This window comes from Vigna angularis, chromosome 5, assembly GCF_016808095.1.
Source record: "Vigna angularis cultivar LongXiaoDou No.4 chromosome 5, ASM1680809v1, whole genome shotgun sequence".
NCBI lineage: Eukaryota > Viridiplantae > Streptophyta > Magnoliopsida > Fabales > Fabaceae > Vigna > Vigna angularis.
This window is the reverse complement of record NC_068974.1, coordinates 27212280-27230354: the sequence shown is the minus strand read 5'-3', so window position 1 is coordinate 27230354 and position 18075 is coordinate 27212280. Positions and strand designations below refer to the sequence as shown.

The 18075-nt window shown below is 32.2% G+C and overlaps 2 protein-coding genes across 3 annotated transcripts; both read right to left on the bottom strand.

Annotated features, from left to right (window-relative positions):
• Positions 1 to 321: 321 nt before the first annotated feature.
• LOC108339764 (sm-like protein LSM7) lies at positions 322 to 3251 on the bottom strand. Its single transcript, XM_017576965.2, has 5 exons — positions 3091 to 3251; positions 2834 to 2915; positions 2525 to 2596; positions 1482 to 1534; positions 322 to 581 (listed from the first exon to the last, which is right to left on the bottom strand). The coding sequence occupies exons 1-5, from the start codon at positions 3091 to 3093 to the stop codon at positions 492 to 494; spliced, it is 300 nt and encodes a 99-aa protein (XP_017432454.1). The 5' UTR covers positions 3094 to 3251; the 3' UTR covers positions 322 to 491.
• Positions 3252 to 10324: 7073 nt separating this feature from the next.
• Positions 10325 to 14132, bottom strand: LOC108340721 (ADP,ATP carrier protein 3, mitochondrial). 2 transcript variants are annotated; one of them, XM_017578261.2, is made up of 4 exons: positions 13985 to 14132; positions 12738 to 13205; positions 11817 to 12188; positions 10325 to 10796 (listed from the first exon to the last, which is right to left on the bottom strand). In XM_017578261.2, the coding sequence occupies exons 2-4, from the start codon at positions 13182 to 13184 to the stop codon at positions 10500 to 10502; spliced, it is 1116 nt and encodes a 371-aa protein (XP_017433750.1). In that variant the 5' UTR covers positions 13185 to 13205; positions 13985 to 14132; the 3' UTR covers positions 10325 to 10499. The 2 variants fall into 2 exon arrangements, with proteins under 2 accessions (XP_017433750.1, XP_052733764.1); XM_052877804.1 differs by lacking the exon at positions 13985 to 14132 and adding an exon at positions 13795 to 13882.
• Positions 14133 to 18075: the final 3943 nt, after the last annotated feature.

Here is an 18075-nt window from a genome sequence, read left to right as displayed (position 1 = left end):
TTTTAAATTAATTACAGAAGTCTTAGGGCCGGAGGGGATATACTTGAACGTGCCATAATTTAATTTAATTTAATTTATTTTAATATGAATAAATTTTTGAATGGCGAGTAACAATGAATAATTTAATTTCCGCTATTTACAACTTCTAAGGAGTTAAACAAGCTTGCCCACAAATAGTGCTCTTGTGCACATAAAACTACGGTAGCCAGGTTCACAATGGGTAAGAGAGTGCTGGATAGCATGAAAGTGGTAAGATTGATTAACAAGATTGCATAAGCTTATAAATTAAGTGCAATCGCAACTTGTGAGCAATGATAAATATAAACTTCTCAAGCAATGTATGGTATTCTATTAATTCAAAACATACAAAAACTATCCAAGCTTACAAATTAGACAAATGTTAGCCAGAATCTCCACATTAATGGCTCAATAGCAACGTAATGGCGTATCGATCAGCTAGCACAGAAACTTAGAGAATAAATATTTGAAATTTAAGCCCCATCTGGCTGTATAAAGGGGTTGGCGATTTCATCTGTACCATCAGTTGGGGACACAAGCATGACAGCAGTTCCTCTACAAACCTGCATTTAATGAATCATAACAACTTATTGCTAAGCCAGAATAATTGAAACTCTGTTTACAGAAATGGCTAGAAATTTTCAAAAAGTTAGTGGAGAGTACAAGTTCTAATAGTCATGTGAATTTTCAATTTTCTTTTTCCTTGCAGAAAATGCTTCAGGTTGTGATAAGTTGATAGAAATTAAAATGTAATGTATACTATCAACTGAGAAATCAGTGAACGAGACTCCTCTCTCTGATAAGACAATACTCAAGAAATGAAAAGAAAATATGACTGTCACTGGTGCAACCATCCCACGCCTTCAATATTTTTGTCCTCCCCACCCTAAGTTCCCATCCCACCATTCAGTTAAGACTTCTACTAGAGACATTACACATTCCAAAGTTTATAGAATTTAAATAATGAGCATATACATCTTAAAACTGATTAGAGTAAAATACAGCTTTTCACTCTCAATAAACAATTAACATGGCAAGAAATATGACAATTGCTTTACTATATAAGACCTACTATCTTAAAAGAAAATTACAGTTAGAAAGGATTTTAACTTCTTTCCTAATCCTCTGTTAATGTAGTTAGATGAGATGCTCTAAAACTTCACCATATTGTTTAGGTTCCAATCAGAACCTACTAAGGGATCAAGGGAGGAGACAGACAAATATATAGATGTTAGAAAATGAAGACGGTTGCTTATGTTTTGCAAGGATATAATTGATCTCTCCCATGCGCTTGAAGTGTAATTCTAATCAATTAATTAAATGTATTTCTTACAAATAAAAATTAAATATCACGTTAACACTCATGCATGTTGTGTAAATTTTCAGCATGATTTATTAGCAATCTTTGGTGAGCCAGAGGATCCAATTTAGACACTCATTTGATGTTGCAGAAGAAAACTTACAATTAGGCCAAGTTGTCTGGTCTGATCGGTAGTTTTGAGAGGATCATCAGGATCTGAAGCACAAGGAACAAATACAATCTTCTATTAGAACCCAGAAGAGAAGAGACAAATAATTTTTAAGAAAACTAAATCATAATGCTCATAGTAGAGTCACACAAGCATATAAACTGAGAAAACTAAATCAGCTTCTTTGACACATAATCATATAATTATAAGTATAGTTTTATTGACATGTGATGTCCATCTAGGACTATAAGCATTCCGCTTTGCACTGTAATGAACAAATTCTGTATGGAAGTTCCCTTTTGAATTTTGGATTCATTAAAACGGAAACAATAATAAATAAAACGATGCTGAGTTCAATCAGAAAATAAAGAAATATGAGAAAATCCGGGGCTTAATTAAAGTCAGAATAATTTCAAATATCTTCAGATATTACATTCTGATGCTTATGTTATTCGATACTAAAACTTCGTCCTAAATCATAATTTTTTATTATTGATACGACCAAACACACTAAAGATTTGGCACTACGCCCTTAATCTGCAGCTATATAGTTCCTTACTCAAGGATATTCCAAGGTTTTTTTTAAAACAGTCTGTGACTGAGATTTTAGCTGCAAAGTCAAGTTTTTTGCAGTGACTGGCACCGCAACCACATAATGACCACAACTGCAACCGTATCAACAGCATTTATTCTCGATTTCCCACAACAATAAAAATCGCTACTACTCAACATCCCACCCAATTAAAAACCTTGGTCATTGCTAATTCAATCTCTCAGCAAAAGTCTCACTAGTTCTCACTGATTTTCTAAAGACCAAACTAGTGATTTTGTAAAGAAATAATAATCAAGCAACTCCACAATAAATCAACAATAACAAACAGGCTGCACCAATATTTGCTGAAATAGCTGGAAATTCAGTGCATGTATGAAGTCAATAACATAATAACAGAATAACGGATGCACATAGCTAGTGCGGAAAATATGTTGCTAAACATGCAATAGAAAAGAAAAACAATAACCTGTCAGTATTCAGTTACCTCTTAAAAACTCCACTGCTTCATCTAGGACGAGGTTAAGTAACTGATCATACCCTTTTAGAGTCCCTGTAACTGCAATCCAACAAAATAAAATGTAAACAAAAAATACACATGTGAAAGAGTTTTCTTGCATCTTAGTCATAAAAGAACTCTCAATCGAATACTCGAAATTAACAACCGAAAGAAATCTCGCTCATTTTAAACAACCAGTGAATAAATCACTAACATTTGGAAAAAATAAAAAATCACCCGAGTCAAAATTTAAAAAAATAATAATAATATTTGACAGAGGGAATTGAGTAAGCTAACCTTGTCGTCCACCAGTAAGCTTAACTTGAACGCCTTTGTCTACGAACTTCGCAAGGTCTAGAACCGTTTCTTTTCTGCCCGACTGTTCAAATTTTAAAACAACATGAAAGTAAAGAAAGAGTGATGAATGGCAGAGCAAAACGAGTATTGGAACCAACACATTAAAAGAATTAAAGGAACGAAGGAACCCTAGAAGAAGATAGAGAGATTAAACAGTTATGAAATTGAAGATATGATTAGGGTTTGCTGAAACTCACCATGGTCAATTCACGTGGAGTAACCTGAAGAGAAGGAATAGAAGAGAGTGACCACGGATTTGAATATATATTGAGTAGGGAACTGAGAAGTAAGGCGTGAAGGACATGCGAGTCCAGTATATATAATATGGATGGAGAAGAGGGACAACATAAGAAACAATTTTCAAATATTTTAATTATTAAGCGTAATTGGTTTAACAAAAATACTTTTATCCTCTATCTTTATAAAACCTTTATATCTTGACGCGTGTGTACGGACGAGTTTTTTTAATTTACTTTTTAATAGTGATAAATTTAAAATATAATATATTTGTATAAATAAGTTTAATATTTGTAAGTGGGTGGTTAATACTCCAATTTTTTTTCTTTTATAAATATTTTATTTTAGTTTGATTTAGTTAGTAAAATTCTAGAATTAGGTTATATTTTTTTCGTATAAAAATCAGTGTTTTGAAATTAAAAAAAAATGATTTTAGTTGTATTTTAATGTAAATTGTAAGATCCGGACAAACAGGGATTATAAAAATAAAGTAGTTTTTGACACTTTAGAATTTTATTTGGAAATTAGTGTTTTTTTAAAATATAATTGTTATGTTATTTTTTTATTTTTATATTTTTGTCTAAAGTAATTTTGACACTTTAGGTTTTTATTTGAAAATTAGTGTTTTGTTAGAATATAATTGTTATGTTATTTTTTTATTTTTATATTTTTGTCTAGGAGTAAAAGAGTTGTTCACCTTTATTTAATTGGTGTAAAAATTAACTAAGAATGTGTAGAAAGGAAAAATATACAAATTAAATAATTTGGATATTTAATAAAATGATATTATGTAAATCTTTTAGAAGATTTATTTATTGCTATCATAAAAATTAGTTAAATAAAAATAAGAGATATAATTTTGGTGGGTTTAAAGATTAAAAGAGATATTATTATTAGAGATAATCATTATTAGATATTGTTAGATATTTTAAAAGATTACATAGATTTTAAAAGATTTTGGTGGTTGATGATATTTTAAAAAGTAGATAAAAGATAATAAGAAAGGAAATATGAGTGGTTTTAAAGATAAATTGAAAGATTTTATTAAAACTTGAAATATAATAGAAGATAAAAAAGGAGAACACCAAAAAGGGGTCTGCATTTTGTTACCCTAATATCAAAAAAACGAAAATTAGAAAGATAAGGGAGAGAAAATACGTTTTCTAGGAGAAAAGATGAAGAGTTACAGAAAACCTTAATGTAAGGGAGGATTTGTGGTGTTTTTGAAATTAAACAAAACTCTAGTATTGGCCAAGGTATGGGGAAGCTTACCACTGTTTGTTGTGTGCTATGCATTCTCGATTTATTTGCATGAAAATACTTGTTTAATATGTGTTATATGATTATGATTATAATTATTTGTTGCTATTGTTGGACAAGGGTTTGTGTGAGCATGAGAATAGGTTTTGGGTAATATGTGTGATGAGTTTTTCCTATGAATGTATTATGTATTTTTTGTTGGATTATCCCAACATATTTGATGCTAAGAAAGAACAAAGTTATGATGCTTGGGGGTTTCTATGCAAATATATGTTGTAAGTGTTGGGTTATTGGGTTCCCTTCCTATGCGGAGAATAGGCCAAATAACGTGGACCATTATTTCTCACTTTGTTTTAGTGGAAATGGGTCAAATTCGTAGGAACATTAGAGTCATTTGAAGAGAGGGAAAAACTAAGTGAGAGAGAAAGGAAAAGAAGAAGTCATTCCCACATAACACAAAACCTTCACTGGTGTTTTAGTCTTTGTGAAGTCGTTCACCGTTGGATCAGACTGATTTTTGGACACTGGGTTCCAAACGTATGGTTCTTCATTCTGACCGTTCGGATCGTCAATCGGATTTCTAGTTTGGGAGAAAACAGCCTCGCATAAGCAGCTCTATTTTGGAGAATTTTCATCTTCTTTGTTCTCATTTGTAAGCCTTTATGCTTAGTTAGTTTGGTTGATTGAAAACCCCATTTGGTGTTTTTATTGGAGACTCTTTTGCATCATATTATTGATCACAATGGATTTTTCTTTGGTTTGGACGACTTGTGGTTTTTACCCTTGCATTGAGGGGTTTTCTACGTTAAAAAATGTTGGTGTCTCTTTGTACTTTGGATTATGTTTTTGCTCTATTTGTTTGGTGCTTCTCCCAGATTCTTACAAGAAGGTGAATTGAATTTTCGCTGCGTTATTACTATTTGTTAAGTTGCTATTATTTTTGGCCATTTTTCCCATCAATAAGGATGTGGTAACAATCATATGTAGTATAATTGGGTTTATTTGGGTATAACATGTCAATGATTGGATTCGAATTATTCAAGTGATGTATTATATGGGTTTGAGTATGTTTACATGGGGATGTGATGTTTGAATGCATGTATGATGTGTTAAGTATGTATGTATGTTTGAATGCTTGAATCATGATCAACATGCATTTCTATTCGACAATAATCGATTATTATTAGTTATAATTGATTATATATACGTTGGTTTTGAGTGTAGTTTCGGGAATAATCAATTATATGGGATGATAATCGATTATCTTTTCTTGCATAATGTTTCTGGGTAAATTTCACTGAGATAATCGATTATCTTAAGTGATAATAGATTATCGCAGTGCATTTTAGTGAAAAATAGTGAATTTGAAATCAGAATGTTTGGGTATTGAGCCTTCCTTGTGTGGGGTAATGGCGTGTTCCTTGTCCTTGTGTGGCAAGACTACATGTTTCTTAGCTAGATTGCGAAACTACTCGAACAGATCTGTAGGGGAGACTATAAATTATTTGTAAGGGAGATTACAGATGATATGTAAGGGAGGCTACAAATATCCTATAGGAACGGCTACAGGTAGGCTGTAGGAGCTGTTATCACTGGTGCAGTCAAGGGAAATGATAACGGTTATTTTCGCTTATAGGCAGCGGTTCCGCAACCAAAGCATATACAGGCAAGGCAAAAAGGGATAGGTTTTTTGCATCGGTTCTGAACTGAGGCAAAAGGGTTCGGATTCTGTCTCGGTTCATAGACAACCGAGGTAGCAGAGTGATTTTTGGACACTGGGTTCCAAACGTATGGTTCTTCGTTCTGACCGTTCGGATCGTCAATCGGATTTCTAGTTTGGGAGAAAACAGCCTCGCATAAGCAGCTCTATTTTGGAGAATTTTCATCTTCTTTGTTCTCATTTGTAAGCCTTTATGCTTAGTTAGTTTGGTTGATTGAAAACCCCATTTGGTGTTTTTATTGGAGACTCTTTTGCATCATATTATTGATCACAATGGATTTTTCTTTGGTTTGGACGACTTGTGGTTTTTACCCTTGCATTGAGGGATTTTCTACGTTAAAAAATGTTGGTGTCTCTTTGTGCTTTGGATTATGTTTTTGCTCTATTTGTTTGGTGCTTCTCCCAGATTCTTACAAGAAGGTGAATTGAATTTCCGCTGCGTTATTACTATTTGTTAAGTTGCTATTATTTTTGGCCATTTTTCCCATCAATAAGGATGTGGTAACAATCATATGTAGTGTAATTGGGTTTATTTGGGTATAACATGTCAATGATTGGATTCGAATTATTCAAGTGATGTATTATATGGGTTTGAGTATGTTTACATGGGGATGTGATGTTTGAATGCATGTATGATGTGTTAAGTATGTATGTATGTTTGAATGCTTGAATCATGATCAACATGCATTTCTATTCGATAATAATCGATTATTATTAGTTATAATTGATTATATATACGTTGGTTTTGAGTGTAGTTTCGGGAATAATCAATTATATGGGATGATAATCGATTATCTTTTCTTGCATAATGTTTCTGGGTAAATTTCACTGAGATAATCGATTATCTTAAGTGATAATAGATTATCGCAGTGCATTTTAGTGAAAAATAGTGAATTTGAAATCAGAATGTTCGGGTATTGAGCCTTCCTTGTGTGGGATAATGGCGTGTTCCTTGTCCTTGTATGGCAGGACTACATGTTTCTTAGCTAGATTGTGAAACTACTCGAACAGATCTGTAGGGGAGACTATAAATTATTTGTAAGGGAGATTACAGATGATATGTAAGGGAGGCTACAAATATCCTATAGGAACGGCTACAGGTAGGCTGTAGGAGCTGTTATCACTAGTGCAGTCAAGGGAAATGATAACGGTTATTTTCGCTTATAGGCAGCGGTTCCGCAACCAAAGCATATACAGGCAAGGCAAAAAGGGATAGGTTTTTTGCATCGGTTCTGAACTGAGGCAAAAGGGTTCGGATTCTGTCTCGGTTCATAGACAACCGAGGTAGCAGAGTGATTTTTGGACACTGGGTTCCAAACGTATGGTTCTTCGTTCTGACCGTTCGGATCGTCAATCGGATTTCTAGTTTGGGAGAAAACAGCCTCGCATAAGCAGCTCTATTTTGGAGAATTTTCATCTTCTTTGTTCTCATTTGTAAGCCTTTATGCTTAGTTAGTTTGGTTGATTGAAAACCCCATTTGGTGTTTTTATTGGAGACTCTTTTGCATCATATTATTGATCACAATGGATTTTTCTTTGGTTTGGACGACTTGTGGTTTTTACCCTTGCATTGAGGGATTTTCTACGTTAAAAAATGTTGGTGTCTCTTTGTGCTTTGGATTATGTTTTTGCTCTATTTGTTTGGTGCTTCTCCCAGATTCTTACAAGAAGGTGAATTGAATTTCCGCTGCGTTATTACTATTTGTTAAGTTGCTATTATTTTTGGCCATTTTTCCCATCAATAAGGATGTGGTAACAATCATATGTAGTGTAATTGGGTTTATTTGGGTATAACATGTCAATGATTGGATTCGAATTATTCAAGTGATGTATTATATGGGTTTGAGTATGTTTACATGGGGATGTGATGTTTGAATGCATGTATGATGTGTTAAGTATGTATGTATGTTTGAATGCTTGAATCATGATCAACATGCATTTCTATTCGATAATAATCGATTATTATTAGTTATAATTGATTATATATACGTTGGTTTTGAGTGTAGTTTCGGGAATAATCAATTATATGGGATGATAATCGATTATCTTTTCTTGCATAATGTTTCTGGGTAAATTTCACTGAGATAATCGATTATCTTAAGTGATAATAGATTATCGCAGTGCATTTTAGTGAAAAATAGTGAATTTGAAATCAGAATGTTCGGGTATTGAGCCTTCCTTGTGTGGGATAATGGCGTGTTCCTTGTCCTTGTATGGCAGGACTACATGTTTCTTAGCTAGATTGTGAAACTACTCGAACAGATCTGTAGGGGAGACTATAAATTATTTGTAAGGGAGATTACAGATGATATGTAAGGGAGGCTACAAATATCCTATAGGAATGGCTACAGGTAGGCTGTAGGAGCTGTTATCACTAGTGCAGTCAAGGGAAATGATAACGGTTATTTTCGCTTATAGGCAGCGGTTCCGCAACCAAAGCATATACAGACAAGGCAAAAAGGTATAGGCTTTTTGCATCGGTTCTGAACTGAGGCAAAAGGGTTCGGATTCTGTCTCGGTTCATAGACAACCGAGGTAGCAGAGTGTTTTTAAATTTTTTTAATCTCAACCGAGATCACTTGTTGGCGATGATGTTTCCTCATTATGTTCTGTGTTTCTATGCTCTCTTGCTTTCTCTTTTCCTTCTCTTTGTGTCTTAAACTTTTCTCTCTCTCTCTCGTATACACCTTGCCATAATACTTCACTCGTTGAAGGCTACAACCAATGCCTCTTAGGATCCTCAGAATCTGATAGTTTTGCCAAGTCCTCATCCATGCTCTTAAGGGTGCTCTATGAGAACCATATTGATCCACATCTGACTCGTGTCGCTCTTGAACTTGTGTTGTTCCTACATTTAATAAATAGTCGTCACGAAAATAAAAAATAAATACTATATAATTAAATATTATATAAAATAAATTATTATAATCACATAATTTTAAAAAATTACTACTCACTTAAATCAACAAATACTGTGTAATCAAGGAATGCATTCCACCGTAATAGTTTCCACTACAACCTTCCCGATTAATCAGGTATTTATTCCAGATCTAGTAATGCACTCCAGTTTACCTAATCCGGAATTGAAAAAAAAAAATAACAAAATTAAGCAGCCACCCCTACCAAAACACTATCGAAGAAGAAGAACGTTTAATTGAACTCTATTTTTTTTTTCATAAAGAAAATGCAGGATTTAAAATCTTATGGAACGCAAGAAGAAAAAAAATGTGAGTGGAAGAAAAAATAGTCAAAATATATTTTTAAATTCAGATTGTTTAATTATATAACATGTTGATATCATAAATATCTTTTATATAATATATCAACATAATATAGTATAGATCTTGTTAAATAATATATTATTATTATTATCATCATGTGATAAGTTTATATTATCTGTTAATATTTTTTGATACTTTAAATTTTGTAATAAATTTGATAGGAGGCAGAAATTTTATAAATACAGATAATATTTTTACAAGTAGATTTTCTCCGAATAGACTTTGATGTTCCCTCTATAGTTTGAAGTAATGTCCTTGGAAATGGTTTGTTCATTTCACCTGGACTTGAGTTTGGTATGACTCCTAAGTTGATCACTTAACCTTTCACCTCTTTTCTCTATCCAAACTCTAGATTTTTCTTGAGTTTGATATGACTCCTTTGTAGACGTTGTTGATATTGCCATCATTAGTGATGATCTTGATCAGATGTTTTGTCTCAAGTCTCATCCCATAGTTAATTTTAAACTAAATACCTAGGTCTATTTATATATTTTCTCTACATTGAAATTGTGCAATCATCCACTCAAGATATTATGGTTTTCTCCATAGTAAGCTTTGAACTTCTTATAAATATGATATGTTTGATTGTTACGCAAGAATACTTCCATAGATCCTAATGTAAAACTACTTTTAAGTCACTCAACGGTCTTTGAAGCTTTGGTTGTCTAGGTGAAAGACATAGTTACCTCATTAGAGTAGTTTGCTTGTCATATTGACGTGATTCTAATTAAGGATCACTGTAAACCAAACATACAAACCTAAAGAGGCAATTCGTAGATATATTATTATGTACCATGTCAATATAGAAGCAATTTGTATATCAATTGTTTCTTATGAAGGAATATCTTCTTATAAAAGAGTATTCATGTCCATAAACATCAAGCAAACTCAGATATAACAACTTTCATGGGACACAATCACATGCCATCACACTAGCAATCAAGACAATAGTCTCATTTTCTCAACCAAAATGAAGAATTTTGTTCACAAAATTGTGATTTCTTTGTTTCACGGTCCTAAATTTGGAAAATATCAAAATACCAATATTTTCATTCAAAATTATTCCAAATGGGAAACATGATTATCCTAGGAAATTGTCGTCATCATTTTAGCCCCCACCAGACCCGTATTTCTTTCCGAACATAATAAGCTGCAACTTATCATAACCAGCAAGCACACCAGCACCTGCAACAGCACGCAATATGTTTGCACCAGCGCCTTTGAAGAGTGACTTGGTACCTTCTTTTGCTACGATTGTTTGAAATGCATGCAAAGAGCTATTATACTTCACAGCTTCTCCAGAAGTCATCATCATCCTTCTACGCACAGTGTCAATGGGATAGGAAGCCAAACCAGCACCAATTGTGATTCCCCATCCCAAAAGGAAACTAGCAAAGAAACTATCCTGTTAACAACAAGAGTACCGAGGTAAGTAAACATAAAATAAATACGACGAAAAAGGAGCACAACTTCAGGAGTACAAATTCCAAGATCTATAGTTAGGCGGTCCTAATAAAGACAGGAAACAGGTATTTAAGATAAATTGTACATAAGCATTATGATTGGATGGGTTTGAAACCCCAAACCTGGCATTACTACAACAAAAAAGAAAAACTATAATTTATAAAATAAAAATTCCAGCCAATCTAATATAATTTTCTAAACATTTAAATTTAGGAGAAGGTTTGGGCCTTCCTACGCCCATCCTATTCAGATCATATAACTGCAGTTGACTAGATGCCAATTTGTCCAAAGTGTCAAATTGTCAACAAATCATAACTATTATAAACATGGGAGTTAGCACTCAAATATTCTCTCCTTGCAGGTTCTTGACATGAATTGTAGCACTCAGATTAAGGATATTTGCTTTGCTGCTTTCACACATGTCATTTGGTACATAGGAAGGATTACTGCTGGTATAACCTTGGCTAGAAACCTCTCTCTAAAGAAGTGATGGATAACAATATTGAAAATCTGACCGCTGAAATACTTTAATGTCAAAATCATGTTCATAAAGCACCCAAAGTCTTATTTTTAGAGAAGTCTTCTTTAGAAACTGGGTAGGGCTATCGGAATACAGGTCTGGTTTTCTTAAACATGAGTTTTGGTTTGGTTCCCATGTATGTTTTCATTGGTTTGCTTTCGTTTTTTATATAAGCATCATCTCCAAAACATGATTGTTGAGACATGAGGTAGTTGGAATGTTATACTCTCATACTAATACTTTCTGGATTGTTAGCTATAAAAACACTCTATTAAAAAACTTTAAACTATAATGTAGCTGATACATTCAAAGTTTCAAACATTATTTTATAATAAAAAAAATAATGCCAAAGAATCCAAAGTGAAATGAGTAAAAGATGACTTCTAGTAACTTAATAAAATACAAATTAAAAATAACATGAGATTCGATTTGTATACATACCTGCAACCCACCAACCAAAACAACTGGTTTCAGAGAATCATACATTCCAAAGTAAAGACCACGGTACACTATAATTCCAACACATGAAATGTTGAAACCACGGTAAAGGCCAGCAATACCATCAGACTTAATGGTTTTCCTGTATACATCAATCAGACCATTAAACTGCCTCTCACCACCCTTCTTTGCAGCCTTTGAATCGTTAGCCAAACGAGTTCGGGCATAATCCAAAGAATAGACAAATAAGAGAGAAGAAGCCCCAGCAGCCCCACCAGATGCCAAATTTCCAGCAAACCATTTCCAGTAGCCATCTTTGTCCTTTTTAAAGTTAAATAGCCTCTTGAAGTAATCCTTAAAAGCAAAGTTCAGAGCCTGGAAGAAAAAGGAGAATATTAGATATTTCAGATGCAATATAGAGAAAAGGTTAAAACATATTTGATCAAGAGATGTAAACAGCTAGAAACACATGACTAGATATTATTTAGATATTTGCCGTTGCAAAATATAAGCTAATCTAGAAATACGGTAGTGCAACTGAATGCAAAAACAGAGATGACCAATGAACAGTCATTAGATTGCACATAGACGTCCGTTCTGACTGTGACACTGCACACATCTAGAGGGGACTCTCTTGATACAGAAACAGAAGCAAGACTGAATGTTTTAAGTGTGGGTGTGGTGTGTGCGTGTGAAATGCAAATAGATACAGGCAATGTAAAAGACCAATCAACCATTGTCAAAAATGGACTGTCAAGACAATAAATTCAGATGTCACATGTGTTAATACAGGTACAACCTACAGTTCTAAAAGTGTCTCTATATTTAGGAGAAAAAAGTACTACTACCATATGTATAGGAAAAAACATAATGAAGGCAGCCATCTCAAGAGCTACTTAAAATCTTCATAAGTTAGATCTTCACCTGAGTGGGGAAGTATCTGATAACATTGGCAGTATTGCCTCTCCAAAGAGCAATTACACCCTCATCCTTCATGGTTCGAGCAAAACAATCACCAATTCCCTTGTATGGTTCAGATAACCGACCACTTTTGATCATTTCATCCTGATTTTGAATGAGCAATTTAACTCTCTCAATTGGAGCAGCAGCTGTCTTTGATACAGCAGCAGATACTCCGCCCATCAGAAAATCCACCATAAAAGCACCTGGTCCTTTCTCTGCTGGAGCATGTGCAGTAATTGGAGATACAGATGACAAGGCAGCCAACCCAGAAGTGTGCAGTCCTCCATTGAGGTAAGAACCAGTTGCAGAATAATTCCTGGAGTGAATGTTGGGGCTGAGCCTGGAGACAAGGTAAGACTGTCCAGCTAGCTTCTGAACAACTGATGGATGTTCCAGTCCATCAGCCATGATTGCAGTCTAGATAGCAACCTGCGAACATTCACCCATAACAATAAGCCATAGATTCAACAACATCAGTGTTAAAACAAATTCTCACTAAAATGCCACTTAGAAAGAAAACCAAACGTATTTGATGTATTTTACACCCTAAGTTCTAAGGGAGGTAGTTTTTAAATTAGAATGTGTGTTGGAAAATTGTATATACATGTAAGATCTATACCAAAATAACAGTTTTAGTTTTATGCAATTTTTGTTGAAGATGCTTTAACTAGCCATATCTTTGTAAGCACTATCTATAACAATTATAAATTGGGTTTCTAAATGTACACAATTTTTATCAAAATTAATCTAAAATATAAATATTTCACTCTTATTTTTCAATATCTCTTACAGATCGAATAAACAAAAAAGACAATTTAAAAATATTTTAAAGAATTTGTTTTTATAACTTTTTCATTACAATCATTTAATAAAGAATTAGATTATTTTCGAAATTTACAAAAAACATGAACACACCCGTGAGCCAGTGTTTTCTCTACTACAATGTAGAAGGCATATGTGTGCAAATGTAAACTTCTAAGTAAATAATACAGTTTTTCTTCTCTCAGATTCAACTTACACTCTGTGAGTGTGTGGAGTGTTTTGATCTAAAGGAGAAGATCGCACAGCAAATCGTGTAGGATTATTCAATATCACAGAGGAACTAACTACACAACAAAAATTAACAGAAAACACATATGAAAAAGAAAGTAGAATCGATGAGAAGAATGAAAAAATAGCAGGTAACAGAAGAGGAAGGTTGGGAATACCTGAAGAGAGGGTACGTGAGAGAAGGGAAGAGACGAAGATTGAGTTGAGACTATAAATGGAGCACATAACCAGCGGCTTAGGGTTTTACATAATGACGGATTTGCCCTTCACTATTTTTGCTTTTGCTTTTTGGCGGAAAAAACTGAGAATGTCTGCGCTGAAAATACTCTCCCAAACAGCTTCCTAATACTTCTAAAACGATATTAATTTTACTAAAAGGTTTTTGCTAATTTTATTTTCCTAGTGATTATTTTTTAAATTCAATCATTTTCTTAAACTTGATGTTTTTTCAATTTAACTCCTTTTCAAAATTTATTAATTTTTAAACTAAAATAAATATTTACAATAAATCTATAAAATAAATAAAAATTATTTATGATAAAATTATAAATATTATTTATAGTAAAATTATAAATATTATTTCTATTTATAATAATAATAATTTTATTATTTTTTATTATTAAACTAATGACAATAATTAAAACAAGAAAAGAATAAACAAATCAAACCATTCCAAATATTTTCAATAAATATATTCTTATTAATCAGGGTTGCTAACCGCACTTATTGATGAAGTTGAAAGTTTTATCATGTCTTATTAGTATGTTTAAAAAAATATTTTTTTAATATTATTTTAATATCCTTTTATATATATATATATATAATTATATTTTAATTTTGTAATTGATTAATTAATATTTTTAATTAAATAAGTTAAAATAATTATTATACTATGTATGAAAACATTTTATTATAATTAATAATTAAAAGTTAATTTATAAATGAATTTTCTTTTAAATTGTCCTTACATCTTCTTATAACAAGTTTAATTTCTAAACTATTTTTTATTTCAAAAATTACAAGTTTGGAAAAGCATGAACCTAATCCATCAAATTATAATTTGACTTGGACAAACTCCCTTTTCAATATCTACTGTTATGGAAACTACTAATCATTTCACGTGGGAATGTAGGTTTTTCTTATAGTTAAAACCAATATAACCTCTATATATCTTGTAGTTTATGTAAATGATAGATATGTACTTTATATATAAATAATTTTTTTATAAAAAAATGTAGTTGATTTTATTAATTATGTTATTAGTTTATGATAAATCATTCTACATGTGGTGTGAGATTAATTTTAGTTATTGATGATGTTTAAAATGTTATTAAAACTTGTTTTACATATATAAATAAGAATAATATTTGAAAAGATTAGCAGTGAAAATACTTATCAGTAAAGCCTAATTTAATCCCATAAAACTGGTTTATAAGTTCAGGTTTGCATCCTACTTATATATTATAATGGTCTTATCTCTAGTCGATGTGGGACTTCCAACACACTCCCTTCACGTCGAGGTATAGACAACTCGAGCGTGAGAGTAGAATTAATGGGTGATTCAATAGTGGTCCGACAATGGGTGTAACAGAATGTTCACATAGATCTCGCTAGGATTGGCTTCAACCATGACTTTGATACCATATTAGAAAGTGGTTTTTTAGCCTAACTCAACCCCATAAAATCGGCTTGTAAGGTGAGGTTTGTAGCACACTTATATATATATATATATATATATATATATATATAATAATAATAATAATTTGGCCTTATCTCTAGTCGATGTGAAACTTCCAACATAAAATTCATTTAGATTTACAGGCTTTTGATATTTAATAGATTTTTTTAATTTATTTTTTCAACTAGACAACTCTTCAATCTTTTTCTTATTCTCGGTCATGTTAACTCTGCTGACTGGTTTGCTCTTCATTATTATCCTCAAAATTATCTCGACTAGGTCAACCTCGTTATCGGCCTCCTCGTCCTCTACCTCCAAGACCTCGACTCTAAGTGTTTTGAGTTTTGTTCACATCAAGTTGTGCCTATACTACTTGGCTGAGAAGTTTATCCTGTTCATCCTAGCTCCTTCTCCTTTGTTTTTGGGGTTCTAATGACTCAGCAAGTTCAATCATACTGAGAATTTTCAAGTCTTTCGATTCTTCGATGGTGCATTCGATATTTTTGAAATCTTTTGTGAATGATCACAAGATGTTTCCCATAACTCGGCTAGTTGGCATTTGTTTTCCATTCATGTCAAGTTGGTTGACCACCTTTTTCACCCGAGTTATGTACTCGATTACTCGCTCTTTGGGGTCTATCTTTAGTTGTTCAACTCTCCTTTGAGAGCTTATATTCATACTTGTCTGACACAGTTGTCACCTTTATGGGCAACCTCAAGACTTCCTTTGTTGATGTGGCATTCACAAGTTTTTTGAACCCTAAATCATCTACTACATTGTAGAGAAAGTATAATGTCGATCTATCTTTGCCACCGTCTGATGTTTTTCTTCATCGGGTTTATTATATTTGTCTTTCACCATATTCCAAATGTCTTAGGATCTCAACAACACCTTTATCTTCATCGGTAATCACTAATTATCATAATTAGTCTTCTTCGTCAATTATAACAGACTCATTCCATTATCAAGCACTCACTTTTTTACTCTCTTTCTTATTTTTCTCTCACTCGGCACTCCAAACATAAAACTCTAGTATCACTCTATTAAAAAAATGACAAATAATCTGCATTGTTATTCAATGCGGTGATTTTCGGTGAACTTTAAACAGTTTTTAAATAAGGGCAAATAAAGTTTTAGACCAAATACAAAAATAAAAACTAAAAACAAAATATCAACTTATTTAAAATAAATAAATACTTAATTTATCTCTAGCTTATTTCAACAAAATATATTAATACCACACCTAAATAATAGAAAATTAAAACTACCAATATCTAACTTATTTATGTCAAAAAATTAAACTAAATATTACTAAACTAAAAATAATATAGTATATGACTGAGGAGTTAGAGTTACAAGTCCAACCAGAAAATGTGTTAGCCGTGAGAAGAGAGAGTGATCATTCCTTAAAAGTGTTGGTCAAGTGGAAGAACATACTAGATTGTGAGAATTTTTGGGAATCCTTGAGTAGAATGATGGAAGCCTTTCCTGGACTCGACCTTGAGGACAAGGTGAATTTTAAAGAAGGAGGTGCCCATATTAACAAAGAATTAGAGGGGCAAATTAAGAAGGCCGAAAAGGTGTATGAGAGGAAGAAGTGGAAACTCATTGCATAAGGTCAACAGGCAAAAACACTATGTTTTTGTTTCTAATAGAATGATCTATGTGTCTATTTGGAGAGAGAGAAATAGACAATGAGAATATATGAGAAAGTTTATATTTCTAGATAGAGGGGGACTGGTTTTGGAGAGTGAAAATCAAATTTATGGATTGGGTTTTTTGGAAAGAGGAACATTTTTCCTCTTTGTTTTAGACACTGAAATAATACAAGGAATTTTCTTATGTTGTTCATTACTGTTTTATTGGTTCTTATAGGTCATCTTTTGCATAAAAAAAACTTTAGATTACACATTTGAAAATATATATAATTTTTAAAAAATTAACTTTCAAATTATACCATATAAAAATGCCTTTTGAATTTTATAATTTAAAACAAGAGGAATGGCAAAGAGGACAGTTTTGTGTTTTAGACACATAAAGGTACAAGAGGAACCATGATACATATAAAAAAAGTGTTGAAATTCGCTTAGAGTTTCTTGCTAAAAAAAAGCAATAAGTAGGTTAGAAGAAAAAGTAATAAAACTTGTTTAGTTGCATATAAATAATAGAGGTAAAGAAAAAAAAAATCTCTTTAATCTATCCCTATTATGTATTTCTTTATCAGTTTTTATCACTCATCTTATCCAAAGTTTACTATTTTATAGAACCAAAGTTATCTTCCTTATGTGGTGCTAAATAGTCGACATGTCAACTACAGCGCTTAATTATAATTATTTCACTAAAAGGTAACTAATCTAGTCAGTAATATCAAATTTATCTGTAATTATAATATTTTTTTTTCAAAACTACTTATAAATAATTAATACTGGTAAAAAATAACAAGTAAATTTTTAAAGTCGAAGTCCTGAACTCTCCATAGCTTCGAAGGAGAAAAAAAGAGACATTTTCATAACATCTAAAATAATTTAAAATGTTTGGTTCAAAAAATAATTCATACGAGATAGTTAAAA